Source organism: Nomascus leucogenys, chromosome 12 (assembly GCF_006542625.1).
Source record: "Nomascus leucogenys isolate Asia chromosome 12, Asia_NLE_v1, whole genome shotgun sequence".
In the NCBI taxonomy this organism is placed as follows: Eukaryota; Metazoa; Chordata; class Mammalia; order Primates; family Hylobatidae; genus Nomascus; species Nomascus leucogenys.
Window position 1 is genome coordinate 47,519,382 of NC_044392.1, and position 27,246 is coordinate 47,546,627.

At 52.4% G+C, this 27,246-nt stretch overlaps 1 protein-coding gene across 3 annotated transcripts; it reads right to left on the reverse strand.

Annotated features, from left to right (window-relative positions):
• Nucleotides 1–5,469: 5,469 nt before the first annotated feature.
• Nucleotides 5,470–20,787, reverse strand: NPR1 (natriuretic peptide receptor 1). Of its 3 annotated transcripts, XM_030824477.1 has the most exons (22): nucleotides 19,589–20,787; nucleotides 18,725–18,924; nucleotides 18,132–18,245; nucleotides 17,588–17,723; nucleotides 16,834–16,925; nucleotides 15,911–16,046; nucleotides 15,598–15,682; nucleotides 14,347–14,467; nucleotides 13,555–13,629; nucleotides 13,236–13,313; nucleotides 12,686–12,790; nucleotides 12,349–12,420; nucleotides 12,080–12,236; nucleotides 11,647–11,802; nucleotides 11,216–11,384; nucleotides 10,339–10,485; nucleotides 10,128–10,251; nucleotides 9,905–9,973; nucleotides 9,445–9,619; nucleotides 9,067–9,165; nucleotides 6,265–6,356; nucleotides 5,470–6,110 (listed from the first exon to the last, which is right to left on the reverse strand). In XM_030824477.1, exons 1-22 carry the CDS (start codon nucleotides 20,307–20,309, stop codon nucleotides 6,048–6,050), a joined length of 3,186 nt encoding a protein of 1,061 aa, XP_030680337.1. In that variant the 5' UTR covers nucleotides 20,310–20,787; the 3' UTR covers nucleotides 5,470–6,047. The 3 variants fall into 3 exon arrangements, with proteins under 3 accessions (XP_030680337.1, XP_030680338.1, XP_030680339.1); XM_030824478.1 differs by lacking the exon at nucleotides 13,236–13,313; XM_030824479.1 differs by lacking the exons at nucleotides 5,470–6,110; nucleotides 6,265–6,356; nucleotides 9,067–9,165; nucleotides 9,445–9,619; nucleotides 10,128–10,251.
• Nucleotides 20,788–27,246: the final 6,459 nt, after the last annotated feature.

Below are 27,246 nucleotides of genomic sequence, written 5' to 3' on the forward strand. Positions count from 1 at the left end.
AAAAAAAAAAGAAAATCTATCATTATGGTTTGTATAATGTTGACTCTTAATCATAACCACAAACACTTACCTAATTGTTATTACCTGCCAGTGTTCTGAGCATGTAACAGGAATTATTAAGTCATGTAATTCTCAAAACAAACCTATGAAGTAGGTTTTATGATCATTCCTGAGTTACAGAATAGAAAACTCAGGGCAGAGAGAAGCTGAGTAGTTTGCACAAGGTTACATTGATTATGAGTGACAGAGCTGGGATCTAAATCCAGGCAGGCTATCTCCAGAGTCCAGCCTCTTACCCAACTTTGCACTGCCTCTCATTTGATAGAGAAGTGTAATTGTGCCACTTTTGAACACTGAGATCTGCATGGTATTTTGGCCTAGTTTTTGCCTGCCTGAAGTTTAGTGGGCTGACCTGATCATCGGACATGCAATGGCCAAGGCATACCGTATGTAGTCCATATTTGGAAGCCAAAGGCAGAGAGTCATACTGGGATGATTGCATCAAGTTCAGACAGGGTGCCACTGTCATGAACAGATGTGCCTGATTATGGAATCTTCCCTTTGGAAAGGTTCTTAAAGGGCAACCAGCCTATCCTCTGACTCACTGGTGCCAGTGTATGTGGTATGGCAGTGGGTGGCTGGGGTCTTTTCCTATCTGGACTCTCTCACTGCTTCTCTAACCTTGGTTTGAGGTACAGTCAAGCAGGTTTTTGCCACCACCCCCCCTGTTCCTGGTAGAATGCAGTCTGGGAGCAGGCACAGGATGTGGTCTCATCTTCCTCCAGAGCGTCCTCTCCTGTCTTTGTGCAACACCAAATTTATCCGCATCCTGACCCTTCATCTTGGTGGTAAACACCTCGCCTGGAATCTTACTTGTATTCCAACCCAAAGAGATTAAATCTCCCTGGACAGCATTCTTCTTCTTTTTTTTAATGGTTAATTTATTTATTTTTATAGCTCCTGCAATTTAATTAAAAAATTGACTTTCAGTCTGCAAAACTGGCCTCTGCTTAATTAGATTCCACGGATCTGTCCTGAAAGGTATAAATCTTTTTTAAAAATAATTATTACTAAATATACTGCTATGATAAATAAATTACTCAAACCCTTTGACGTAGAGAAAAGAGCGGGTGAGGGAGGAGGTTATTTGTCTGTTTCTGTCAGCTCCATTTTTGTTCCAGGCCGTGGCCTTGTTCGGGGCTGGCTGGGCGGGGGTTCCCTCTGCACAGCCTCCAGCTGGCCCTTCCACCCGCCTGCTGAGCTGCCTTCTCAGCCCGCCCCACTCTTCCAGAGGCGTCACGTGGGCTGATGAGATAATGTATGTGAAAGCCTTTGTCAACTGCAAGGCACAATTGAATGCCAATTATTATTGTTATTCTTACCATACTCTGGGGAAACCCTGTGGCCCCACCCCTCCCAAACGTACTAGGCGGGACAGCCCGGGAAATTGAGAGGCTAGACTGCCCCCCCATGTGGGCGGAGGTTCCTGGCACAAGACGGTCTCCCAGGCCTGTGGGGAGAGCTTTATTGCTACCCTCCTGCCCCCTCAGGAATGGCTTTCCCAGTTCTTCCTGTCTTCGGGGGCCTTCCTCCGGAAGGAAATCTCCTTAGTTCCAGTGAAAGTTCTCGGGCCGCTGAAATCATCGACTCCTTAGGCCCCTCCTCACCTCTGCCGCACAGCCCCTTCCCCTCCCGGTGCCCGCAGTGGAGCCAGGCTGCCTCGGAAGGATCTGACCGGCAATTTCCTAGAATTGTGCTTCTGGAGCTCCTCAGTCGTCCACTCCCTGCCCCTCTTCCCCACCTCATTTAAGGCTCCTCTCCCGAGAACTCAAGTCCCCGTAGCTGTCCCAGCTCCACCCTGATCTAACTTCCTAGGCCTCACAGCTCTCTTTATCATAGCCAGTCTCTGTCTACTACCCTTGTGGGAGGAACGGGCGTGGGAGGCTACAGGGCCACCAGGGCCCATCAGGAAGTTCAGTAGCTGTGGATGACGGGACAACCACTCTCGGTTAGGCCTTCCCAGTGTTGTTCATCCCCAGCTTGGCTGGTGAGAGGACTGGACCATGTCTGCTCCCTCTCCCAGTAAATTGAGCCTGACTGGGGCCAAAAAGGGTGGGCGGGAAGCACAAAACAAGAAGAGTCACTGGACAGGAGGGGAGCAATTTATCCTTTCTTCATCCCAAACTGCCAGCTGTGTACCAGGGAGCAGTGCCACACCAGACCTCCAAGCTCCCAGTGGCCACCCTACGTCCAGGTCCTACAGGGTGGACTCCAGGAAGAGGCCTGGGAGGTCAGGGGAGAGGCCTGCCTGCACTTGATGGATAGTCCTGAAGAAATGTCTGGCACTTTCCTCCCCAATGAGGGCGGTGGAGCTGCAGCCACCTCTCCCCCGCATTCCTGCCTGCCTGCCTCGGAAGGAGGGGTGAGGGGTGGGTCCAGCAGGGAAACCAGGGCTCCTGGCCCAGCTGAGAGGCATTTTGCAAACTATGACTCAACATTTGTCTACACTGACATGGGGAATGGAGGAGCAGGTGGACAATCCCCAAATTTCACCTGGGTTGAAAGGCATCCATATGTTGCCACCCGACCCCCACTTCCTCCCCAGCTCCCAGGCCTCTCCATTCAGTCCATACTAATTATCTGATTCCTACTGTATGCCAGCCATTGAGTAACATAACAGTTCTCAAGGTGTGGTCCACAAATCCTGGGAGTCCCAAATATTTTTTCAGGGCATAGATGAGGTCAAACGATTTTCATAATAATTCTAATACGTTATTTCCCCTTTTGACAGAGTTGACACATTGCATCGAAGTGCAAAAGCAATGGGGGCAAAACTGCTGTGGCTTTACACAAATCAAGGCAGTGGCACCCAATTAGTATTGCATGCATTCTTCACCACTGCACATTGAAAAGGCTGGTTTCACGTAAGAATGTTCTTGATAAAGCAGTCAAAAATTAACATGTAATAGGTTTATTATTGTTATCTTACATGAGTTAATAAATAAGGATTTGTGGCTGGGCACGGAGGCTCACTCCTATAATCCCAGCACTTTGGGAGGCCGAGATGGGCGGATCACGAGGTCAGGAGATCAAGACCATCCTAGCTAACATGGTGAAACCCCGTCTCTACTAAAAATACAAAAAAATTAGCTGGGCTTGGTGGCGGGCACCTGTAGTCCCAGTTACTCGAGAGGCTGAGGCAGGAGAATGGGGTGAACCCGGGAGGTGGAGCTTGCAGTGAGCCGAGATCACGCCACTGCACTCCAGCCTGGGTGATAGAGCAAGACTCTGTCTCAAAAAAAAAAAAAAAATCAAAAAATAAATAAGGATTTGTTTTAATATCTACTATGGCAAATATCAATAGATATCCACATAAACAAAAGCTCTTTAGGTCCCTAATACTTTTTTTTTTTGTGATTGAGTTTCACTCTTGTTGCCCAGACTGGAGTGCAATGGCACGATCTCGGCTCACTGCAACTTCCGCCTCTCGGGTTCAAGCAATTCTCCTGCCTCAGCCTCCTGAGTACCTGGGATTACAGGTGCCCACTACCATGCCCAGCTAATTATTGTACATGTTTTTTTTTTTGAGATGGAGTTTCACTCTTGTTGCCCAGGCTGGAGTGTAATGGCGGGAACTCGGCTCACCGCAACCTCCGCCTCCCAGGTTCAAGTGATTCTCCTTCCTCAGCCTCCCTAGTAGCTAGGATTACAGGCATGTGCCACCACGCCCGGCTAATTTTGTATTTTTAGTAGATTCGGGGTTTCTCCATGTTGGTCAGGCTAGTCTCGAACTTCCGACCTCAGGTGATCCGCCCGCCTCAGCCTCCCAAAGTGCTGGGATTACAGACGTGAGCCACCGTCCCTGGCTAATTATTGTATTTTTAGTAGAGATGGGGTTTCACCATGTTGGCCATGCTGATCTCAAACTCTTGACCTTGTGACCCACCCACATCGGCCTCCCAAGCTGCTGGGATTACAGGGTTGAGCCACCACACCTAGCCTTTTTTTTTTTTTTTTTTTTAAGATAGTTTCGCTCTGTGGCCCAGGCTGGAGTGCAGTGGTGAGATCTTGGCTCGCTGAAGCCTCCACCTCCTGGGTTCAAGCAATTCTCCTGCCTCAGTCACCTGAGTAGCTGGGATTACAGGCATGCATCACTATGCCCTGCTAATTTTGTATTTTTTTTTTTTTTTTTTTTGAGACAGAGTCTTGCTCTGTTGCCCAGGCTGGAGTACAGTGGTGCAATCTCAGCTCACCACAACCTCCGCCTCCCAGGTTCAAGTGATTCTCCTGCCTCACCCTCCTGAGTAGCTGGGACTACAGGCATTCCCCACCATATATCTGGCTAATTTTTCTATTTTTAGTAGAGACGGGGTTTCCCTATATTGGCCAGGATGGTCTCGAACTCCTGACCTCGTGATCCACCCGCCTCGGCCTCTCAAATTGCTGGGATTACAGGTGTGAGCCACCACGTCTGGCAACTAATTTTGTATTTTTAGTAGAGACTGGGTTTCTCCATGTTGGTCAGGCTGGTATCGAACTCCTCATCTCATGTGATTCGCCCACCTCAGCCTCCCAAAGTACTGAGATTACAGGAGTGAGCCACCGTGCCTGGTTTTTTGTTTTGTTTTGTTTTTTGTTTTTGAGACAGAGTCTCCCTCTGTTGCCCAGGCTGGAGTGCAGTGGCGCCATCTCGGCTCACTGCAACCTCCGCCTCCTGGGTTCAAGAGATTCTCGGCCGGGTGTGGTGGCTCACGCCTGTAATCCCAGCACTTTGGGAGGCCGAGGTGGGCGGATCACGAGGTCGGGAAATTGAGACCATCTTGGCTAACACGGTGAAACCCCGTCTCTACTAAAAATACAAAAAATTAGCCGGGCGTGGTAGTGGGCACCTGTAGTCCCAGCTACTCGGGAGGCTGAGGCAGGAGAATGGGGTGAACCTGGGAGGCAGAGCTTGCAGTGAGCCGAGATCACGCCATTGTACTCCAGCCTGGGCAAAGGAGTGAGACTCCGTCTCAAAAAAAAAAAAAAAAAAAGAGAGAATCTCCTGCTTCAGCCTCCTGAGTAGCTGGGATTACAGGCGCGTGCCACCATACCCAGCTAATTTTTGTATTTTTAGTAGAGACTGGGTTTCACCATGTTGGCCAGGCTGGTTTCGAACTCTTGACCTCAGGTGATCCATCCGCCTCAGCCTCCCAAAGTGCTGGGATTACAGGCATGAGCCACTGTGCCCGGCCAATAATAATAATTCTTAAGGATGTAAATGGGTCCTTAAACCAGTTTCAGCACTGCTGGGCAATTCATAGGCTGTTACTACTCTCAGAGCCTGCATTCCCAGCTTAAGAATCGAGAGTCTTTTTTTACTTCTCCTTCTAGGCCCTTATAGAACAAGAAGCGAGAGTCTTATTTGAAGTAGAGAGTGGAGAACTGACTGTTTTCTGGCAACCCTCTCTCCCTCAAGAAGAGACACTGTCACAGGAATAAAGATTTTAATTGTCTCTGCTCACAGTAGAAGCAAGGCATACAGGCCCCCAACCCTTCTGCGCCACCCCTCTTCTCCCCTGTGCACTGTGTCTACTGCTGGGTGGAGGGGGTCGGGGGAGCAGGTATTGTGGGCCAGGCCCAGATGTGGGCTCTCCTGCCCTCTCTTCACCTAGTCTCTTTTCATGTTCCCCTTCAGGTGATTCTTTCTCCTCCCAATAAGTCACAGGGTAGCAAGGCTGAGGGAGGAGAGCATGGGGAGGGGAGGGGATCAGGAATCCACAGCCCAGCCCAGCCTGAGTCCAGGTGGAGAGCAGGTGCATGTGCCTGTGTGAGTGTCCCTGTGCATGGCCGTGGGCTTGGCTCAGCCTGTAAGCTCTGAGATCCCCCCATGCCAGTCCCCTCTCAGAGGTCCTATCTGGTGTCTTCACTGGGGTCAGCACACCTGAGCTATTCAAACCACTTCCAACCTTTGGCGATGGGGCTGCTGTGGGCGAGGCTGAGGCCTGGCACCTCTGTCGCTTCTGGCACAGGGTAGGGAGGTGTGGAGGGATAGAAGAGGAGGCAGGTCAGCCTCGGGTGCTACTCCCCCGCTCCCCCAGGAGCCAGTAGGTCCGAACCTTGCCTTTGCCCTGGAGGGAAAAAATAGGATGGGCTGGAGAGTGGCACATGCCCTTTCCCCAGTCAGATGAGAGCCTTAGGGATGGGAGTGGCATTGGCTGCTTGAGAAGGGTAACTCCCTCTAGGACCCCAAAAGGTGGGGAGGGCAGAGGCTTCTCCCTCTACCTTCATTTCTACATCCCCTCGAAGCTCCAGCTCGAAACCACCAAACTCCTCCAGGACAGCCTTGGTCTCAGAAGACAAGTGGATCTTCAGGGCTGGGTAGGACAGGGGAGAAGGGAAGGTGAGCAATGTGAGAGAGGAGAGCAGGAAAGTAGAGGCAAAAGAGACCAGGGACTGTGGGGGTGGACAGGAACCCTCTCTCCCTCTTTTGGGCCAGGAAGCCCTCTAGCTCAGAGAGGCCCCACTCCCTGAATGTAGCGCGTGACCACATTAGCCTCTCATTTAGAACTCTGGAGCTGTGTAATCCAATACAGTAGCCACTAATCACATATGCCTGTTTCAACTTAAATTAATTTAAACTAAATACAGTTAAAAGTTCAGGCTGGGTGCTGTGGCTCACACCTGTAATCCCAGCACTTTGGGAGGCTCAGGCAGAAGGATCACTTGAGGCCAGGAGTTCGAGACCATCCTGGCCAATATGGTAAAACCCCGTCTCTACTAAAAATACAAAAATTAGCTGGGTGTGGTGGCACACACCTGTAATTTCAGCTACTTGGGAGGCTGAGGCAGGAGAATCGCTTGAACCTGGAAGGTGGAGGTTGCAGTGAGCCGAGATCACACCACTGCACTCCATCCAGCCTGGGCGACAGAGCGAGACTCTGTCTCCAAAAAAAAAAAAAAAAAAAAAATCAGGGCCTCAGTTGCACCCGTCACATTTCCAGTGATAAGTAGCCACATGTGCCTAGAGGCCACTGTATTGGACAGCACAGAATACAGAACATTTTCATGACTGTGGAACATCCTGTTGGACAGCACTCTCTGGAGTGTCACCGGATTCTACACAGCATAGTGGTTAGGAGCTGGCACTTTGGATCCTGCACTGCCTCAGTATGAACCTCAGCTTGGACACTTGCTTGGGTATGTAATATAAATTCTCTCTGCTTCATTTTCCTAATCTTGAAAATGCTGATAGTGTCAGTACCCATCTCAAAACTTTGTTGTGAGGATTAAATTTAACATCCATAAAGTATTCAAATGAATGTGCTACCTAGGAAGCAGTATGTAAATTGTTGCTTTCATGATTTAATGCTATACACTCATTTTGTGGCTGAGGGACTGAGGCCCAGGTGATCTGCCCAAGTGGCAGAGGAGGTCAGTGATGGAGTGGGGCCCAATATTGCCACACCCTCTCTTTGACCACTGTCTGAACTCATGTCCCTACTTCTGGGGTTTGCATCAATCACAGTGGCCTTGTTGTGTTTAACAGTTTCTTTCTTTTCTTTTCTTTCTTTCTCTCTTTTTTCTTTTTTGAGACAGTCTCGCTGTGTTGCCCAGGGGTGCAATCTCAGCTCACTGCAACATCCACCTCCCGGGTTCAAGTTATTTTCCTGTCTCAGCCTCCTGAGTAGCTGGGATTACAGGCACGCACCACCACGCCCGGCTAATTTTTTGTATTTTTAGTAGAGACAGGAGGTTCACCATGCTGGCCAGGCTGGTCTCCAACTCCTGGCCTCAAGTAATCTGCCCACCTTGGCCTCCCAAAGTGCTGGGATTACAAGCATCCCCAGCACCCAGAATGTTGAACAATTTCTGGGAATGTGCTCCTTGAGGACTGGACCCTCAGCAAGGGGCTCTACTCTGACAGCCCCCAAAATAGTGTCCAGGGAATATTTGCTGAACTAGATCCCTCTGGGCTCCCAGGACTGGCTCCCAAGCAGCCTTTCTTTCACCATAAGGTTTAGATGGGGTCCACATGAATTTCTCAGCTAACTCTGGATCTGGGCCATGTTACTATCCCAGGGCCTGGCACTCAGTAGTCACTCAATAAATGTTTACTGCATTGAATTGTGTTGAATACAGCAGAAGGATAGAAGATAAACAGGAGGCAAGAGCAAGGGGCGGGTGGGAGCAAGAATTTATTAGGTGCCTGCTGGGTACCAGGGCTTGTGCTAGACTTCTTGCAATCCTGAGATAGACATCATTTTACAGATAATCAGCTAAGGCTCGGAAAAGTTAAATGACAATTATGTGGTAGACATTTTTTATGGGTTTCTCACATAATCCCTGTGAGGTAGATTTTTTCCCTCTTTTTACAGATGAGGAAAACCATGGCTCAGAGAGGTATAGCAAACTGACATACAGCCAGCTGTGGAGCTGAGATTCACAGCCCAGTATGCTGGCTCTGAAGCCATCTCTACCACGTCAAAGGTGGAGCAGAGGGTCTTTTTTTTTTTTTTTTTTTTTTGAGACAGAGTTTAACTCTTATTGCCCAAGCTGGGGTGCATGGCGTAATCTTGGCTCACCGCAACCTCTGCCTCCCGGGTTCAAGCAATTCTCCTGCCTCAGCCTCCCGAGTAGCTGGGATTATAGGCACCTACCACCACGCCTGGCTAGTTTTTTGTATTTTTAGTAGAGATGGGATTTCATCATATTGGTCAGGCTGGCCTCAAACCCCCGACCTCAGGTGATCCGCCTGCCTCAGCTTCCCAAAGTGCTGGGATTACAAGTGTGAGTCACCACGCCCGGCCCACAGAGGGTCTTAAAATAGGATTCCTGCTGGGAACCCTCCAACACTGGCCTGGAAATACTTTTACATCATTTGACAAGAGGGGCAGCAGGAACCTGAGTCTCTGATTACAGTCAAGGTGATGAGCCCAGGTTGAACTATTAATATTATGAGAAGGGGAACTTGGGAGGCGAAAGGACTAGGAGCTGAAATGGGCTGTGCAGGCACAGGCTGCCCCAGGATGGCATTTCCCTCAGCCACCCTGCCCTCCCCATTCCCTCTAGGAGGGGGTGCTGTACCTTCCCCATTAGACTCCATTCTTGAGGCTGTGTTGACTGTATCCCCAAAGAGACAGTAACGGGGCATCTTCAGTCCCACCACTCCAGCACACACAGGTCCTGGGAGGAGCAAGGGAAGAAGCAGAGCCCATCAGCGAGTGAGGGAGGGAGGGGCGTTAAGGGAGGTAGGTGGACAATCCAAGAGAGGCAGGAGGCATGATCTGAGGTCCCAGCTCTGTGTGCGTGTGTGTGTGTGTGTGTGTATGTGTGTGTGTGTGTGTGTGTGTGTGTGAGAGAGAGAGAGAGAGAGATGAAAGGGCGAGGGGGTGGGCCAGGGGACAAGTTTCCCTTGTGAAGCGTTGGCCTCTGGATGCCCACCTGCACCTTCAGTGGCCTTACCTGTATGGATGCCAATGCGCAAGCGCAGCTGCTCCTGGGGCCGGTGGCGGATTCGGAAGGAGCGCACAGCATCCAGCAGCGCCAGGGCCATGCGGGCTACCTCGCAGGCGTGCAGCCGCCCGTTCCGCACAGGGAGCCCTGACACCACCATGTAGGCATCGCCAATTGTCTCCACCTGTGGGAGTGGCAAGGGGGTACAGGATTTGAGGGCTGCAACTGTGCGGCCGGCCACGCCATCACACCAGGTGCAGCGTCTGTCATTCTGTACCCTCATCTGTCTTTGCTCATCCCCCATCCCACATGGGTTCTCTGCCTGTTCCTGGGTCTCCCTGTGTCACTGTCTCTGCCCGTGTTCCCTGATCTCCTCTCTTAAGACTCCACATCATTCTGCCTACCCCTCATCTTTTTCTGACCTTGTCCATGTCTGTCTGTCCCTTCCCATCCCCACTCCCACCCTCACCTTGTACACATCAAAGTTGTCTATGACAGCATCAAAGCAAGTGTACAGGTCATTGAGCAGGGTCACCACCTGGAAGGGAAGAGAAGCTAAGAGAGACAGGAAGTAGGGGACCCCACCTGGGGTCAGGTGGGTAAAGCAGAACCAGAAGGCAGGTCTGGTGGGATCCAGATGCTAAGCCAGGCCAGCCTGCTTGCCTGGCACCTACGGCTGAACCCTAGCCTACCTGCATGGGCGTGCTCTCCGCTGACAGCGCTGTGAAACCCACAATGTCACTGAAGTAGATGGTAACGCTGTCAAAGGCTTCGGCCTGCACTGTCTCCCCACGCTTCAGCTGCTCAGCCACTGAGCTAAGGGGTCAGGGCAGGTGCAGGATCAGAGTAGGGGGTCGGGACAGGGGCTTTGTGTTGGGGGGGTCCCCAGACTCAGGCACTTACTGAGGCAGGATCTGGTAGAGCAGGGCCTCGGCCTTGCGCTTCTCCTCCAGGTACGCCTGGGTCCGCTCCTCCACCAGTTCCTCCAGATTGTTCGCGTACTGCTCCATGCGAGACAGCAGGTTGTCCAGGATGTTGCTGCTGTTCTCCCTGGGGGCAGGGGGTGGCGGTGGGGGTGGTGAGAGAGGAGCAGCACAGCCTACCAGTGAGCACCCACCCCTAGGCACTTCCCCTGCCCAGGCTGCAGTGAGGTCTCTAGAGACGCTCAGGGTTGAGGGCATAGCAGGATATCGGGGAGCAGGGGAAAACAGAAGGAAGAAAGTTCAATTCCTCTCTGAGACCCCAAGGTCAAGTATGAAGCTTCAGACATATGGACATTTTGTTCATCTTTGTTGAACCCAGTGAGTTAGGAGGTAAAGGAGGTGGAGAATGACAAGGGTCAATTGCGGACAAAGTGATGGCCACAGAAGGGTGTGTCTGGAGGAACTGGGCCTGGTGGGCATGCTGGGGAAGGGAAATCAAGCGGTGGGGCAGGAGCTCCCGTGGAGGGCCAAGAGCCTACTGGGCAAGAGGCGGGAGGCCCATCTACTCTACACACTGCTGAGAAGGCTAGAGGCCAGCAAGGGGAGTGGGCAGAAAGGGTGTGGGTTGTCAATGGTGGAGGGAAGGGGTATGAATGGCAGGGGACTGTGGGGACAGCTGAGTCATGCTGTATTTGCGAAGAGGGTCGTGAGGCTGTGCTGGGCTGGAGCTGACTGTGTATAGGGAGGAGGTGAGTGGTCTCCCTCTGCCACGGCTGGGATAAGCCGGAGCAAGAAGCATTAGGTAAATGGTGGCTGTGGAGGAGGGGCCTGGGGGATCCATGACAAACACCAGGGACCTGTTAAACTTGCGCAACGTCAGGCGGATCTGCTGGAATGGTGGCCTCTCCTGTGGGTCCTCAGCCCAGCACCGCTGCATCAGCAGCCCCAACTCCTCCAGGTGACTCTGCAGGGCCAGGGAGGGCCGGAAGGGGGGCTGCTCACCCCGAGTCACCCGCTCGATGATCTCTGTATTGGGTGGTAGAGGAGCTGAGGGGTGGGGCTGGCCAAGGGCCTAGTGAGAGACTGGGGCAACCAGCTGGGATGGCAGGGGAAGTCCAAGACCAAGGCGTGGGGGCGGGGGACTGGTCACTGGCAGCAATGGGTCAAAGGGTGGTGACTGAGCCCCATTCCAGAAGGAAGGTGTGGTGGTGCTGCCAGGGGACCCTCTCCCTGGGGCTGGGGTTTGTTGAGACTGTGGCCGGGTTTAAGGAAGGCGTGCTCCTCTCACCTTTGGGGCTGAGGTCCAAACCTTCCACATGGAAGACCCCACTCCTCAGGGCAATCTCCTGAAGGATGATCCCAAAGCTGTATACGTCACCAGCCTGGGAGCCCCGCACAGGGGGTGAAGCCATTCGCAGGAGCTCAGGGGCTGTCCACAGCTTTTCTGTGGGTCAGAGGTCGGTAGTCACCGAGTGAGGGAGCCCAAAGCTAAGGGGTGAGGGGGAAACAAGGATGTGGCCGAAACTGATCTGGATGCATCACAGAGTGTTAGAGCTAGAGGAGGCCTTAGAGACCACTTCGTCTGGCCTTCCCTTTTTCATGGGTAAATGAATTGAGGCTGGAGTCAGGACAAGCACGCCCAAGCCCATCAGAGGCCTTGCATCAGTCTCCCTACTGGGTGGTGCTGGGGGTAGGTGTTAGGTTCAAGAGTCAAGGCTCACTGGCATAAAGGGTGTGTCCTTGCTCTGGGTCCAGGTCCCTGAAGCTCTCCAGCCCATAGTCGGTGATCTTGAGCACAAAGCGCCCATCTACCACGCAGTTGGATGACTTGAGGTTCCCATGGGAGCAGATAGCCCCATTGTGTAGAAACAGCATGCCCTGGAAACATGAGTGGGCAGAGGTATTGGCCATGAGTGGGACCTACACCCGTGGCCAGGAGAAGCATGCCTGGCCCCTCCCCTACCCATACAATAGGTGCTTAGGGGCATACCTTGACGATGTCATTGGTGAGTGAGTACCGGAACATCCAGTCCAGGGTGATGCTCTCATTCTCCAGAATGTCCTGCTGGGGCAGTAAGAGTCAGACCAATCCCCTGCAGACACCCCTGGGAGTTGGAGGAGGGTGCAGGGTCCTACTGATGTGAACTGGTAGAACAGGACAAAACTTTGGATTGACTCTAGTGCCACTGCCCTTCCCCAACTCCCATTTTTACAGATGGGGCCAGAAAGGTCAGAAAGAGGGCGAGGCATGCCTGGGGTCTTATGGCCAGACAGGAGCAGAGCCAGGGCTAGAACCCAGGTTTCTTGACACCCCTTGTCCCCCTCACCTGCAGGCTCCCACGGGGACAGTACTCTGTGAGGATGCAGATATTGGGGGGATCGGTGCAGGCTCCCACAAACCTGGTCAGGTGTTCATTCTGCACATCCCGCATCTGCAAGTGGGACCAGCTTCAGGAGCTTGACAGAGACCTCGCTCCTCACCAAGCTGCTCACTAGCCTCAGGGACCCTCACTCTTCTTAACTCCTTATTCATTTTCTGCAACCATCACTAGGATCTTCCCTGGTGATTCCCACCCATGTGCTTTAGCCCACCCTCCCCAGAATCTGCTCCTACTCCCTCTGCCTCCTAAGCCCTCTCTCCCCCAGGGACATCACATATGGCCCCTCAAGATTCCTCCAGGTTATCTCCAGTGGTCTCTTCTCCTAGCTTAGGATCCCCCCACTCCCACCCACAAGATGAAGGTCCATCCCAGGGCTCCAGTCCCTGCCCCTTTCTTGGGGTACCCTGAGGTCCCTCCATAACTAGTTCTGTTGGCCAGTCTCCCTTGCGTCCCCGAGGGCCCCTTCTCCATGCCACTGCGTCACTCCCCACATTACATGCTTCAGTTCAAACAGGACTTTTCGTGTCAGCTCAATGCGTTTACGGTTCACACGTTTCACAGCCACGAGGTTGCCCTGGGCATGGAATGGAGACTGTCACTGTGAAGAGCATGGTCCCATGTCCTGGGAATTCCAGCTGCTCACGACAGCCCATCCTTGCCCTCAGGACCCTCACTTGTTCCCAATAGCCCACCCCCAGGGCCCCCATCTGCTGCTCTCCACCAGCTTACTCCTTCCCTCAGAAACCCCACCAGTCCTCCATCAGAGTACACTCCTGCCCCAGTCCCAAGGCCCAGTGATCTTTCCCCAGGCCCACCTTATAATATGCTGTCTTGGCAAAGACTTGGAACTGGCCCTCTGTGGTTACCAGGGAGCCATAATTGGAGCCTCTCTGAAAGGAGGGAGAGCAGGAGGAATGGTCAGCCGGTGGGCCCAGTCTGCATCCTGATTGCTTGTGCTCTGGTCTTTATTACCCTGCCTTATCCTGCCTTATCTTTGTGTCGCTCTTCCTTTTTGTTGTTGGGTTTTTTTTGAGGTGTAGTATCATTGTGTCATCCAAGCTGGAGTGCAACAGTGCTATCCTAGCTCACTGCTGCCTCAGACTCCTGGGCTCAGCTGATCCTTTCACCTCAGCCTCCACAGTAGCTGGGACTACAGGCATGCGCCACCATTCCCGGCTAATCTTTGTATTCTTTGTAGAGACGATGTCTTGCTATGTTGCCCAGGCTGGTCTTGAACTCCCAGGCACAAGCAATCCTCCTGCCTCGGTCTCCCAAAGTGCTGGGATTGCAGATGTGAGCCACTGTGCCTGGCCCACCCTGCTTTATGTTCCACATCATAAAATCTCCTCCTCATTTACTTTTTTTTTTAAAGTGTTTTCACAGGTACTATCTCCTCTGACCTTTAAAACAGCCCTGTGAGGGAGGCTCTGCTGCTGTAATCATCATCTGAGACAGTCTCGGAGAGGGACTATGAGTCGCTCAAGGTCACACAGCAAGTGAAAGCAGAGCTGGGACTAGAATCCTGCTCCTTTCCCTACCCCTCAGGCACTGCCCCTTGTACCCACCTCTCCTTTATTGCCCCCCAACAAAAACACCAGCATTCTTACCCCACTCAGGGTCAGCCGGCTGCCTGCACTCCGCAGGTGCCTCTCAAGGCTACTGGGCTCAACGTCCTCCCAGCGCACCCGCCACAGCTCCGAGGCCAGTTCCTTCTCCAGCTGCATCTTCCTGAAGTACGAAGGCTGCATCTGAGCCTGTGGCTGAGCCCCTGACCCAGAGCAGGGTGCTCAGCAGCCCCTCCTCAGAGCCGTGGGACCACACCATGCACTCAGAGATGGAGGAGGAATTCTATCCTCTGGACTGAGAATCAGGATGGCTGGGGGAAATTCTGCCTCACTGGGGACCTTGGGGGAATCACCTCAATGTCCTTATTTGGGAATGAGGCCTCAATATCTATGTCATTCTTAACTATTATAAGAATGAAAGGAAATAGTGTACATGAGGCCAGGCACGGTGCCTGTAATCCCAGCACTTTGGGAGGCTGAGGCGGGCGGATCATGAGGTCAAGAGATCGAGACCATCCTGGCCAACATGGTGAAACCCTGTCTCTACTAAAAATACAAAAATTAGCTGAGCGTGGTGGCATGTGCCTGTAGTCCCAGCTACACGGGAGGCTGAGGCAGGAGAATCGCTTGAAACTGGGAGGCGGAGGTTGCAGTGAGCTGAGATCATGCCACTGCACTCCAGTCTGGCAACAGAGCGAGACTCCGTCACAAAAAAAAAAAAAAAAAAAAAAAAATGAAAGAAAGAATGTACATGGAAGTGCCTGGCACATATTATATGCTCAACCAGCAGTGATTTTCCCCCCTCCCTCCTTGCTTTTGTGTATCATTAACTCCTCCTGTACTTAATTTTAGCCTCCACTGGATGGCAGGAACAAGGCTCATTCAGCTCCCTTCTCCATTCTAGGTTGGGCACCTGGCACATACCAGGGCTCACCACCCTCCTCAACTAACATGGGCATGATTGCAAAGGTTCAGAATGTTGCTTCCCATCTGGCCTGCAAGAGTAGCAAGGAAAACCAGTCCACGCCCCTATGATGTCACCCATCAACTTCTCTGCCTCTTGGATCTCTGACTCTCCTTGGCCATTCCTATCCTTGTCTCCTCCCCTCGCCCTGCCATTCCCTTCTCTTTCTTTCTCCTCTGGCTTTTAAGCCTCCTTTCTTCCTCATCTCCCTTGGTTTTCCCCTGCTGTGCCTTCACCCCTGCCCTCTTCCCTCTGGGTCCCCACCGCCTCCTCTGCTATTGGTTCTCCGGGTCCCCCAGCCTCACTCACCCCGCCACATCAAAGCTCACCTGTATATGAAGAAGGAGACAATCAGAATGCCGAGCAAGGAGAGGCTGCCCACCAAAGCCAGCACCTCCAGGGTGGAAAGGTGATCTGTAGGAGAGAGTCCATATTGCAGTAAGAGAGATTTGGGTTAGATAGCAGGAGGAAGAACTTTCTAATAGTCCATCAGTGAACTGGGATGATGGATGAAGGGAAGAAAAAGGCAGGAGTCATTCTCCAGAAAGCCCTCAGCGTGGGAGAGGAGCATCTACTCGACTGTGCTTCGGGGAAGGATGCAGCATCTCCAGGATGGAGGCCTGGAAGGCAAGGGACAGTCACCTTGGTTGCATGCTGGGTCTTCGTTGTCAAAGCCACATTTGGGGATGTCAGGAGGAGGGTACCCCAGGGGCCAGTTCAGTTTGCGCCCCGACACAGCCACCAGCTCTTGGGAAGTCCCATTGTAGTTCAGTACAACCTAAGGGACAGCAGGAGTGGTGGCTAGGCCAGGGCCTGCGGGGAAGGCCTGCTGTGCAGTGCAGCAGTCTCACCTCCCACCTACCCCAGTTCTGCTTCCAGAGCCTACATATATATCTGGGTTGTCACCTGCTTACCAAGCCCCCACTGCAACTGGATACAAGACCTCATAGCACACACATAGTACTCAAGTGGAAACACCTGAAAACTATCAAGGGGTTTATAAAGAAAACTCCATTTAGAACCCGATCTCTACACTCAGGGAGTTTATAATCTTAGTTGAAGCGCCAGCCAAACATTGATTTTTCTCTACTTATTTTCTTGGTAGAAAACAGGAGAAGGTAATGTTCACCTTGGCCTACATTCCCAGGCCCAGTCCATGTGCCCCTCTTCCAGGAAGCCTTCTCTGGATGATCTGTCCCTTGCCGCCATTGGCTTCAGTGCCTTCCTGTCCCTGCTCGCTTGCAGAGCTGTGTAATGCGCGTCTTTCACGGCCCTGTCTCTGCTGGGAGGCGGTCCTGCCTGCCTCCCTTCGGAGCTCCCCGAGGGCAGGGTTGTGCTCCCTCCTCAGGCATGGGGCTCCCCAAGTGTGATGCCTGTGAGTCCCTATCGTTCTGGTGGCTTCCCCAGACTGGAGCTGGGTCTGTTTTATCCAGGGCTCTCATAAGTGTCCAGGCATGGTAGAATGGCTACAGGATAAACAGGTGCCCTGGCAGGGCTGTGGAGGGGAAGTAGGAGGGTGAGATGTCATTTGGAATTGGCACTGTCTTGTGGGTGCACAAACTTACCCTGAAGGCACCAGTCTCGGGATCCATATCCCAGAGGGAGAAGTCTGTTTCCCGATCGCCACTGCTATCAATTTTCAGGTATCCTGTCACACCTGAGGACACAGGAGAAGATGACTATGTTTGAGATAATGGAAGTTCAGGGGTGCCCCACTTCCTCTCTTCATCCTCTAATCTTTTTTGCCTTGCCTTCCAAACATACATGTGTACAGAATGATAGTAAATGGTAAAAGGGCTGGGCACTGTGGCTCACGCTTGTAATCCCAGCACTTTGGGAGGCTGAGGCGGGCAGATCACCTGAGGTCAGGAGTTCAAGACCAGCCTGACCAACGTGGTGAAACCCCGTCTCTACTAAAAAAAAAAAAAAATTAGCCAGATGTTGGTGGAGGGCACCTATAATCCCAGCTACTCAGGAGGCTGAGGCAGGAGAATCGCTTGAACCTGGGAGATGGAGGTTGAAGTGAGCCGAGATTGCGCCACTGCACACCAGTCTTGTGGACAGAGCGAGACTCCATCTCAAAAAAAAAAAGAAAGAAAAAGAAAAAGAAAGGTAAAAGAGCTCAGTGCCCAGCAGGGATGATTGAGATTGGACACTTAGTAGGACTTCGGAGGGATGGGCCTGAAAAAAGCTGTGGAGGAAAAGGCTGGTGTGCATAGGTAACTGTGCTGCAGGACAATAGGCTTCTCATGGCTTGACACTGGGCACCTGGGATTCATCCCCCAAGGCAGCCCATTCCAGCCACCTCTAAGCCCTGACCTTGAAAGCTTCGGTTCCACATCCGCTGAGTGATGTTCTCTCCATCAGTGACAGTTCCCCCATGTGCCAGAGTCTCCGTCACTGCCTGGATATAGAGCAGGAGCCCATCATGGAAGGATGCTGGGATGGTGTTCACCTGTAGAGGCAAACAGAGGTCGGCTGGGGTGGGCGTATGAAAGGCATGGAGGTAGGAGCCGTGGGGAAGGGAACAAGAGGCACTGGGATTTTGGAAGAGGATGGGAGAAAATAACACCCCTACATCACAGGAGATTTTACTATTTAAATGATGCCTTTGGATTAGCATCACTTCCTGAATCCTACTAAGTAGACAGGGCAGGATGTATCGTCTCCATATTACTGATGATGACCTGAGTTTCAGAGGCTGAACTTGCCAGTGTCCTCCTCCATCATCACGAGAAATATGGAACAATGGGAAGGGAGGGAAGGAAGGGGAGAACTGGGAATAGGGAAGGATGGAGGCTGGCAGAGGGTCGGGAGTGGGGGCTGGAGGTCCACGCTGGAGGGTCCCGGGACCCCTTCTTACCAGGCCATCCTCCATGGTGAAGTTGAACTGCTCATGGGCCAGGTGTTTTAATTGCTTCAGGAATTCCAAGTACTCGGGATTATCTGGGTCTTTATATGTAATGATTTTAGCAGCCTGAGAAAGGGGTCAGTGGAGAGCGGACAGTTGGGAGCTGACTATTCCCTAGTACTGTGGGGCCCCAACAGTTGGGAGCCCACCTCCCAGAGCTGCGTCTCTGCTTAGCTCAAGGTCAAACTGGACCCTATGCCCTGCATGAAGTGATGCCCACTCCAAAGCAGGGGATCCAATGGGATGGCTTCTCCAAGTCCTGTCCAGGCTGTGGGACTTTATCCTCCTCCCTCCTCAAGCCCATTTTCTTATCTTTTTAGCCTGCTGGTGCCGAAGCGCCCCTGGGCAGTCTCCTGCCCTTCATTGCCTAATTTCCAGTGAGCATCACCAACCTCTTTTCTGTTCTGTGAGTTACCAGGAGTGCATAAAGAAACAAACAGACAAAAGCCTCTTTTCTGGAATTCTTTCAGACGCTGAGGGACACAGTGCCCAGAAATGATGTGCCATAAGCTGAGACAGCCTGGGCTTCAAACCCGGGTACTCACCTGAAAGGCCTGGCGAGCACTGACATCCTGCCCATCGCCTCTCTCCCAGGGCCTGCGGGGAGCAGGGCCCTGTCCACCTTGCAGGCTTTGCCCAAAGATATCCAGGTGGAAGAAAACGTAGTCCTCCCCACACAAGCCAGCTTCCAGGGCCAGGAGCATGAGGGTTCTGAAGGCGTCAGGGGAGCTGCAGATGTAGATAACTGGAGAAAGATGGGGAGTCAGAGACAGAAGCCTAGGTACTGCGGGAGAGACAGGAGTAGGAAAGCTGGGGCACCCAGGGGAGAAGTTTAGAGATATTGGGCAGGGGAGACCCAGTGAGAGTTAAGTGGTAACTCCCGGCTCAGCCTAGGCCACAGCAGGAGAAAGACGAAGGGTGGAAGGGGCGGGGGTGGGGGGCGGGGTAGGAAGGGGGAGGCGGAAGGGAGGAAGGAACAGGTAGGGAGAGGGGGATAGTGGAGCTGAAGGTGGAGAAGGGTGGGGCCAGGAGGGAGAGAGGAGCGAGAGGGAGGGGGAGAAGAGGGGGGATGAGGCGCAATGAGAGGAGAGGATGAAAGAGGGGAGAAGGCTACAGGGAAGAGAGAAAATGTGGGAGGAAAAGAGGGACCAGAACCGAGCTGTGCTAGGGTGGGAGGGAATGAGTGGGGGTCGGGGAGGTGAGAGGATAGAGACGTGGTGGGGGTGGCGGAAGAGGAGAGGGAAATAGAAACTCAGCTGTAGAAAGGGCCGGGGAGCTGAAAGTAGAATGAAGAACGGCGAGGAGAAAGAAGAGTGCCCCCAGACGAGAGAGGAAGTCCCGATGCCTCCGGCGGGTCAAAGGGGAGGCCCTGTAGCTAAGCGGCGGGACAGGGTGTGCCAGCGTCTCACCTCGCCCTTTGCGCGGCATGGTCCGCAGCAGCCTGGTGTAGTGGCTGAGGTCGTCCTCCGCAAACTCCAGGTGCTCCACCGTAATATTGAGGCGGTCGCGGACCCTCATGAACAGCCCCTCCACGAGGAAGAAGCAGTGCTCTTCATCACCCGGCCGGTAGGCGTAGAGCATGAGCGCTTGGCGCTCCCAGCCCAGCCGTCGGTGCAGCGCCGCCACGAAGTCCCCCAGCTTGGCGTAGCTGGGCCCCGCGCGGGTGGTCAGCGCATACTCGTCCTTGACACCGAAGCCCAGCGCCGGGGCGCCGGCGGTCAGCAGCGGGACCCGCCAGTGCGCTGTGAAGCGCCCCACCGGGGCGGCGGCGTACACGCAGCCGGGGCCCAGGAACACAGCGGGGTTGTGCTCCCACTTGAGGTCCACCGCGGCCAGGGGCGCTGCGGTGTCGGAGCAGACGCCCAGCGCGTTCTCGCTGCTGCCCAGCACCGTGCGGACCGTCCAGCCCGGCAGCAAGTCGGGGCGCGCCTTCACCTGGGCCAGGGCCAGCTCCACGGCGGGTCCCACGCGCGCCCACGACCACGGGTACGAGGTGTTGGCCAGCGGCAGTACCACGGCTACCGTCAGGTTGCCCGCGTTGCTGCCCCGGAGCAGCAGCAGCAGCGGCGGCAGCAGCAGGAGCAGGAGCAGGCGCAGGCGCGAGCCCGCGGGGCGCCGGGGCCCTGGCATGGCCTCAGCGGGCACCGCGGCAGGCGAGCGCTCCTACCATGGCCTCCTCGGTCCCCTTCGGCTCAGCGGCGGGTCCCAGGCATGAGGCGCGTCCCTATGGGAAGGAGCAGGAGAGGGACGGGGACTCTCACCCCGGGGCTCGAGGCCCCCTGTAGCTACGACGGTCTGGGCCGAGAGCGCAAGGGGCGCGACCGAGGGGGGCTCGCAGGGCGCCGCGGAGCAGGTGGGTGCCAGGAAAACGTCGGGCCGGAGAGGACCCGAGTGTGAACAACTGGGAGTGTGCGTGCGTGTTAGAGAGAGAGAGAGAAAGGGTGCGAGCGAGCGCTTCGTGAAGAAGGATGAGAGAGGGCGCGCGAGGGAGGAAAGAGGAGTGTGTGTTTGTAGCGTGCGTGAGCGCCTGCCCCAGGGAGTGTGCCAGAAGGGGTGTCCGGCCGGCCCAAGTCTCCGGCTATCCGGAGGGAACCGTGGAGGACCCGAGCCAAGCTCCGAACCCTCCCTCCCAGCCGCTTCCCCTCCCAGACTCAGTGACAGAAGAGCCAATCTTGGATCTTTAACTCCTTCCTCCCCGCCGCCCAGCCCGCGCGCTTCCCGGTGGACCATCTTCTCCGGTCTCGGCCGCCCCACGCCTACCTCTTTGGAGGACAGGACCCTCTGAAGGTGCGCCCTCGCCGGGATGGAAAGGAGGGCTGAACGGAGGGTGTGTGTGGAAGCAACCTGGGCTCGCTTGCGCCCCACCTTTTCCCTCGCCTCCTACCTGGTCTCCTCGGGGGAGGAGGGAAAGGTGTGCTGGTTTGGGATCCTGGCAGGAAACTGTGTGAGTGCGTGGATGTATGTGTTTGGGAGTGGGGTGGAAGGTGACGGGTTTCTGGAAAGTCCGTTAAAGTTGAAGCGAGCCCAGAGTGCCTGTTACCCAGTCCTTCTATGATCTCCCTCTCTTTCCCTCCCGCCACCTTCCAGACTGTGCAGATTAGCTGTGAAAAATGATCTGGTGTCAGGGCGGAATTAAATCTTTAGCGCCCAAATTGTAGGAAGATGGGGAGAGTGGGTGGGTGTCTGGGAGGGAGGAGGTTCACACCTCAGGGACGCCCCAAGAAAATGACTGTTTTGTGTTGAGGGTTGTTAAAATGAAGGCTGTGGGAGATGATGTTGGAAATGACCATAGGAGGCGTAAACTGGGGAGTGGGTTTTGGAGCACTTGACAGCTGGGCCCCCGGTGCAGGCTGCTGTGGAAGCAGTGTGCCCTCTAATGGTCATCAGGGGTCATTGACGGCATTGCCCCGCCAACCTCTCCAACGCTGCGCCTAAGCAGGACATAGGATCACCAAACTTCAGGTCAGCAAACATTTCCAGAGAACCTTCGGTGCGTTAAGCACCCACTAGGTGCCGAGGGCATAAAGATGAATATATATAGTCCGTGCCTTTGAGTAGCTCCATTTGGGACAAATAGCCGTAATGCAACATGCATTAAGCACTACAGGGGAGACACGGATAAATTGCTAAAGGACTCAGATGAGGGCCATTCATTCTGCTTGGACTGGGGCCAGAAAATCTCCAAAAAAGAAATAATTCAAGAGGATAGAAGGATGAGAAAGGTATTCTGTGTAGACAGAGCAGAATGTTGAAGTATATTTCCTATATATGGAATTTTAGGAGACTTGAATATTCTTATTATCTAGAGCAAATTGTGGTCGATAGGCCAACTTGAGATGGCAGGCATGCTTTGGCTTGCATTCTCTCTATGTATATTGTATTTAATTCCCCACACTTAAATATCATAAGATGGGGCCGGGCAAGGTGGCTCAAGCCTCTAATCCCAGCACTTTGGGAGGTCAGAGTGGGTGGATCATGAGGTCAGGAGTTCAAGACCAGCCTGGCCAAGATGGTGAAACCCCGTCTCTACTAAAAATACAAAAATTAGCCGGACATGGTGGCAGCTGCCTGTAATCCCAGCTACTTGGGAGGCTGAGGTCGAGAATTGCTTGAACCCGGGAGACAGAGGTTGCAATGAGCCGAGATTGCACCACTGCACTCCAGCCTGGGCAACAGAGCAAGACTCTGTCTCCAAAAAAAAAAAAAAAGAAAGAAAAAATCATAAGATGGTACAAGAATATTTGGATTTCTGACTTTTTTTTTTTTTTTTAAAGATGGAGATCTCCCTATGTTGACCAGGCTGGTCTTGAACTCCTAGGCTCAAGCGATCCTCCTGCATCGGCCTCCCAAAATTCCTGGATAACATGTGTGAGCCACCAGGCCCAACCTGGATTTCTGACTTTTCTTAAAATATTGGAAGAGCTGGCAATATATTGTCCTGCATCCCTCCATGAGCAATCAACCAGAACAAGTATCCATTATCTCCTTGAAATGAGTCTAGTTCATCATGGTTCCTAGACACCTTGCTTCACTCAGGTGCATTACCTGCCTGGCTATAGTAGGAGTTTGTGTTTTCAACCCTGATCTAGGATGTAAGATGGGTGCATGTAGGATGACTGAGGAAGAGAGGCAGGGACGAGGGCAGTGGAGGGAAGATTATGAAAGCTTTTGTGTGACAGGCATAATATTCTTGTCCTGTAATGGAGATGGTGGATTCCAGAGATTGCAGAGGTAGACAGCAGATGGAGATGGGGAGATGTTTTGTAAGTAGAATCAGTTGAACTTTGGGAAGTGAGGACATCATACAAATAACAGATCTAGGTGATGTTGACCCCATTAGTTGAGAAGCTGAAGAAGGAGGTTTTGGAAGGATGATACTTTTAGTTTATTGGATGTGAGGTGCCTATAGATACTCAAGTGGAAGTGTCTGATAGGCTTCGGACTAGTGGAGCTGGAGCTCAGAAGAAATGGCTGGACTAGAAATATAGTTTAGTAATTGAGCTCCTTTCAATAATGGTGAACTAGCCCTCGAGCTACAGACAACTAAAAGTGTTGGATGAAATACTTTTTTAAAAATCAAAGAACTGGGCCGGGCACGGTGGCTCATGCTTGTAATCCCAGCACTTTGGGAGGCCGAGGCGGGCGGATCACGAGGTCAGGAGATTGAGACCACGGTGAAACTCCGTCTCTACTAAAAATACAAAAAATTAGCCGGGCGTGGTGGCAGGCGCCTGTAGTCCCAGCTACTTGGAGAGGCTGAGGCAGGAGAATGGCGTGAACCTGGGAGGCGGAGCTTGCAGTGAGCCGAGACTGCGCCACCGCACTCCAGTCTGGGCGACAGAGTGAGACTCCGTCTCGGAAAAAAAAAAAAAAAAAAAAAAAAAAAAATCAAAGAACTGGCTGGGCATGGTGGCTCATACCTGTAGTCCCAGCACTTTGGGAGGCGGAAGTGGGCTTGATCACTTGAGGCCAGGAGTTCAAGACCAGTCTGGCCTTCATGGTGAAAGCCCGTCTCTACTAAAAATACAAAAATTAGCTGGGCGTAGGCCGGGTGCGGTGGCTCACGCCTGTAATCCCAGCACTTTGGGGGGCCAAGGTGGGTGGATCACCTTAGGTTGGGAGTTCGAGACTAGACTGACCAACATGGAGAAACCCTGTCTCTACTAAAAATACAAAAATTAGCCGGGTATGGTGGCATATGCCTGTAATCCCAGCTACTCAGGAGGCTGAGGCAGGAGAATCGCTTGAACCTGGGAGGCAGAGGTTGCGGTGAGCCGAGATCGTGCCATTGCACTCCAGCCTGGGCAACAAGAGTGAAACTCTGTCTCAAAGAAAAAAAAAAATTAGCCAGGCTTGGTGGCGCACACCTGTAATCCCAGCTACTCGGGAGGCTGAGGCACAAGAATCACTTCAACCCAGAGGCAGAGGTTGCAGTGAGCCGAGATCGCGCCACTGCACTACAGCCTGGGCAACAGAGCAAGACCCTGTCTCAAAAAACAATAAATAAATAAATAAAAAATAATAAAAATAAAAGAACTAATAAGATAGTGAGGCCAGCCACAGTGGCTCACGCCTATAGTCCTAGCACGTTGGGAGGCTGAGGCAGGTGGATCACCTAAGGTCAGGAGTTCGAGACCAGCTTGGCCAACGTGGCAAAACCCGGTCTCTACTAAAAATACAAAAATTAGCCGGGCGTGGTGGCAGGTGCCTGTAATCCCAGCTACTTGGGAGGCTGAGGCAGAATTGCTTGAACCCAGGGTGTGGAGGTTGCAGTGAGCTGAGATCATATCATTTCACTCCATTTCGAGCAAAACTTCATCTCAAAAAATAATAATAATTAAAAAAATAAGATAGTGAGAAATTATTGGTGTGAGAGCACGAAAGTACAGGAAAGTAGAGAAGTAAGCCCAGCAGTAGGGCTGATTTTACCCAGGCGTCATTTGCTGATTTGGAATTAGTGGCAGAAAATAGGCTGTGTGGGGCTGGTGAAGTCCAGGCTGGGTGTGGTGGCTCACGCCTGTAATCTCAGCACTTTAGGAGGCCAAGGCGGGAGGATGGCTTGAGCTTAGAAGTTTCAGACCAGCCTGGGCAACAGGGCGAGACCCCATTTCAATTTTTTAAAATTAAAAAAAAAAAAAAAGGGCCAGGCATGGTGGCTCATGCCTGTAACCCCAGCACTTTAGGAGGCTGAGATGGATGGATCATGAGGTCAGGAGTTCAAGTCCAGCCTGCACAAGATGGTGAGACCCCATCTCTACTAAAAATACTAACATTAGCCAGGCGTGGTGGCGCATGCCTGTAAGCCCAGCTACTTGGGAGGCTGAGGCAGGAGAATCACTTGAACCCAGGAGGCAGAGGTTGCAGTGAGCCGAGATTGCGCCACTGCACTCCAGCCTGGGCAATAGAGGGAAACTCATTCCCAAAAAAAAAAAAAAAAAAAAAAAAAAAAGGAGTCCAAATGTCCCCAAAGGTGATAACCTTGGTAAACCACCTTTGTGTTTTGAGCCAGGATCTCAAAAGGCTGCACTCCTAGGGGCAACCTGGGAGTAGAATAAATAGAAAATCTAAGGTCCTGCTTGGTGCCTCACATCTATAATCCCAGCACTTTGGGAGGCTGAGGTGAGGATCACTAGAGCCCAGGAGTTGGAGACCAGCTTAGGCAACATAGTGAGACCTTATCTCTACCAAAAATTAAAAAATTAGTTGGGCGTGGTGACATATGCCTGTAGTCTGAGCTACTCTGAAGGTTGACACAGGAGGATTGCTTGAGCCCAAGAGGTTGGGGCTTCAGTGAGCTGTGTTTATGCCACTGAACTCCAGCCTGGGCAACAGGAGTGAGACCCTGTCTCAAAAATAATAATAATACAGACTCAAAATATTAAAAGACCAAAATTAAGAACCAAATGATAGATTTAATACTATGTTAGACTAAACTGAGGAGCAAGTGATGAATTGGAAGAAAGGACAGCAGAAACTACCTAAAATGAAGAATGGACAAAAAGGAATGAAAAACATAAAAAGAGAGGGTAAAAGGCCTTTGCAGTGGCTCATGCCTGTAATCCCAGCACTTTGGGAGGCCGAGGTGGGCGGATCACCTGAGGTTGGGAGTTCGAAACCAGCCTGACCAACATGGAGAAACCCTATCTCTACTAAAAATACACAATTATCCAGGCATGGTGGTGCATGCCTGTAATCCCAGCTACTCGGGAGGCTGAGGCAGGAGAATCACTTGAACCTGGGAGGCAGTTTGTGAGCTGAGCTCGCGCATTGCACTCCAGCCTGGGCAACAAGAGCGAAACTCCGTCTCAAAAAAAGCAAAAAACAAAAAACAAAAAAACAAAGACTAGCCTTGACAACATATAAAGTACCCCATCTCTACAAAAATAAATAAATAAGCCCCGGGCCAAGGGAGGTGGCTCATGCCTGTAATCCCAGCACTTTGGGAGGCAGAGGGGGGTGGATCACCTGAGGTCAGGAGTTCGAGACCAGTCTGGCCAACATGGTGAGACCCCATGTCTACTAAAAATACAAAAATTAGCTGGGCAGGGCCGGGCTCACGCCTGTAATCCCAGCACTTTGGGAGGCTGAGGCAGGCAGATCACGAGATCAGGAGATCGAGACCATCCTCCCTAACACCGCGAAACCCCATCTCTACCAAAAATACACACACACAAAAAAATTAGCCGGGCGTGGTGGCGGGCGCCTGTAGTCCCAGCTACTCGGGAGGCTGAGGCAGGAGAATCGCTTGAACCGGGGAGGCAGAGGTTGCAGTGAGCTGAGATAGCACCACTGCGCTCCAGCCTGGGAGACTCCATCTCAAAAAAAAAAAAAAAAAAATTAGCTCGGAGTGGTGTGGCCTGTGCTTATGAGTAGTCCCAACCACTAGGGAGGCTGAAATGGGAGAGTCTCTTGAGGCCAGGAGGTCGAGGCTGCAGTGAGCTATGATGGTGCACCACTGCACTCCAGCCTGGGCAACAGAGTGAGACCCTGTGTCTAAATAAAATGAAATAATAGAAGAGCGGGTAAGAGACAAAGAGATTACTGGGGGAAAAGTCTAACACGTCTTTATCTGGAGTTCAGGAAGGAGGGAAATAATAGGTAAAACTAATACTTGAAGAGATAATAGCTGGTAGATTTAATAAATGGACGGCAAACCTCAAGCCATTGATTCAAGAAGCTCAACAAATCTCAAGCAAGACTTTTTTTTTTTTTTTTTTAAACAGAGTCTCCCTCTATTGCCCAGGCTGGGGTGCAGTGGCGCCATCTCAGCTCACTGCAACCTCCGCCTCCTGGGTTCAAGAGATTCTCCTGCCTCAGCCTCCTGAGTAACTGGAACTACAGGCGACGGCCAGCACGCCGGCTAATTTTTCTATTTTTAATAGAGACGGCGTTTCACCATGTTGGCCAAGCTGATCTCGAACTCCTGACCTCAGGTGATCCACCCGCCTCGGCCTCCTACAGTGCTGGGTGGCCGCAAGTCACCGCACTCAGCCCGCTTTTTGTTTGTTTGTTTTTTTTAATTAATAATATTTATTTTAATCTGGATGGTGGTTATGTGGACAGAATA